The 2,442-nt window shown below is 36.8% G+C and overlaps 1 protein-coding gene across 1 annotated transcript in view; it reads left to right on the top strand.

The window, feature by feature from the left end:
• Jade3 (jade family PHD finger 3) overlaps positions 1–2,442 on the top strand; it is a 134,160-nt gene that overhangs the window by 89,042 nt on the left and 42,676 nt on the right. The window contains exon 6 of the mRNA XM_005408972.2: positions 493–650. Coding sequence (XP_005409029.1) covers positions 493–650 — 158 coding nt within the window. The remainder of the gene's footprint in view (positions 1–492; positions 651–2,442) is intronic.

The raw sequence follows: 2,442 nt of genomic DNA, 5'->3' as shown, positions 1-2,442 counted from the left end.
TTTTTTTTTTTTTTTTGTCTTTTTGAGACAGGGTCTTGCTATGCAGTTCAGGCTGGCCTTGAGCTCACTTTGTAGCCCAGGCTGGTCTCGAACTCTCAACGATCCTCCTGCCTCAGCTTCACAAGTGCTGGGATTACAGGCATGTGCCACCACGCCCGGCACTTGTTCCTTAATTTAAGAGTTAAGGATTGTCCTACACAAACTCTTGTGGAGTAACCTATATTATTTATGTAAATTCAAGGAGCCCAAGAAAATAATCCATGAAGTATTACTTTACCCATTATTAAGTCCAGAATAAGCTAGCTTTCCTGTCAGTACTAGAAACCCTTCCAAACAGGAGTTGATCTGGCTGTTTAAGAAATTAGAGATGTTTGACTTTTTGGAAATGAACATTGGGTTGGGTACTGGTAGTATTTTTAAAAGGAGAACATTAAGTGGAATTAGTTTTATAGTGATGTTTTTTTCAAGATATGTGTAATGCATCTTCCCCAGGTATTCCGGAAGGACCTCATCAGTGCCATGAAAATTCCAGATTCTCACCACATTAATCCTGACACCTATTACCTCTTTTTGGACACATGGAAAGAAGAATGGGAAAAGGGAGTACAAGTGCCAGCCAATCTAGATGCTATTCCACAGCCTTCTGTCAGGTATTTGCATGCTTGCATATTCACTGATTCACTGAGATCTGTGGTATATTACACCATGTCATGATAGATAAGTAATTAGAGTCAAGCTTATTTGTATAGGAATATAATATGAGCCCATTCATAGCATGGAACTGTTTGAGGTCCAGTCTGAAATTATAAGAATTTGGAGACTCCAAGTTTGACTCAACAATCATTAGCACTTTTAGTCTTCCAAGAGGAACAGCATTAATTAATAACTTTCTCATGAGCAATTACTTCAGTATAACAGGGATCCCATAGTGATGATGTCAATAGATGGCCAAGATTTGTAGTTTGCAAAATACATAAAGTCAAGTGACAAGGGAGTTTTGGAATAATTGGATTAACTATAAGCACATGGCCTTCACTTGCAAAGATTTGAGAAGAAAGTTGAAATAGATGTGGACTTTGGTTTTATGGAAAGAGGAGAGCAGGACTCTTCTGCCAGAGGAAGTGATAAGTTTAGCTTCTAGAATAGTTGCTGATTTTGGATGCCATTTTGTTTTCTTGATCTTTGTGTGTTCCTAGTGCTTTACACAAAGGCTAGCATGAAGTAAAATATTCAGTATAAATTTGAGTCTTGAAGGAATGAATCAATAGAGCACAAAGCTCCAGGTAAAGGAGCTGGTTGGACCTGCTGGTTACTCTGAGAAGTCATCAATTCTTAGGACATAATTATGCTTCAGAAAAGTTTCATGAATCATTTCTAGAAACCCAGGCCCAAGCTATCCTATGCATAGAGAGGATGTCCATGCTTTGTTCAGGAAAGCTTCACAGTCTTGCTCAACACATGTTCTAAGCCTCGCTAGCTCATCAGTACCTATCTCCTGCTTCCTAAAGATCGGAATAACATCATGAATGAACAGAAAAGTTTAGTATCTTCACATCCTTGTTTCCATATTTCTATATAGCTACAGCAGGCCTGGTGCTGAACTGAACATTGCCATTCCATTGACACCAGACACTTTTGAAACATCTTGACTTTCATCTTGATGTTAAGTCAATATTAATTGTCTACTCAATGGAGGTGCTTTTAATCATTTCAAATCAGATGGAGAATATCCAGTGTACTATTTTTAAAATGCTATCCATCTCACAAATAGGGTGACAAGATCAGATCAGCAGTTTAGGAAAAGTGAATTTAGAGGCTAAAAGAGTTGATTTGTTCTGAGAGTTTAGAATACCACTTTAAGTGCTGTGAATTTTTAAGTCTCTTCTCTTTGCCATAGTTCTTTGCCTAACTCGTAAAACCCTTAATTTTAATTGGACAAACCAGGCTATTAAATTATTGATTGTATTAAGTTCCTTAATGAAATCCAGAACTGCTAGTTGCTCTTGGTAGGTAGAATGTATCATTTTCTATTTCTTAGAAGGCATTCATAAGAATCATACTATAGCATAGAGCCTTTACTGTGGAACAGCTATCCTCAAATTTTAGGTTACATCAAAATCACCCAGGGCATTTGTTAGAAAAGATTTCTGAACCATATCCCCAGAGCTTTTAATTGAGTAGATCTTAGGTATGAGGCCTGAGAATTTGCATTTCTAACAATTATCCTAATGATGCTGATGCTGCTTGTCTAGGGAGGACACTTTGATGACAATTGTGTGGAATATCTTATTTCCTGAGTTTAATGGAAATTACTTTTGTCACCTTCCTTAGGTTTCACTTTTAACCTTAAATATTGAGTCAACCGTACTGGAGGCTCAACTGACTTAGGGTTAAAGCTTTATGTTTATTTTTATTTCTTTTTTTTTTTTTTTTTTTTTTTTT

Source organism: Chinchilla lanigera, unplaced genomic scaffold (assembly GCF_000276665.1).
Source record: "Chinchilla lanigera isolate Chin_1 unplaced genomic scaffold, ChiLan1.0 scaffold00115, whole genome shotgun sequence".
Classification (NCBI taxonomy): Eukaryota; Metazoa; Chordata; class Mammalia; order Rodentia; family Chinchillidae; genus Chinchilla; species Chinchilla lanigera.
This window is presented reverse-complemented; position numbering and strand designations above follow the sequence as displayed.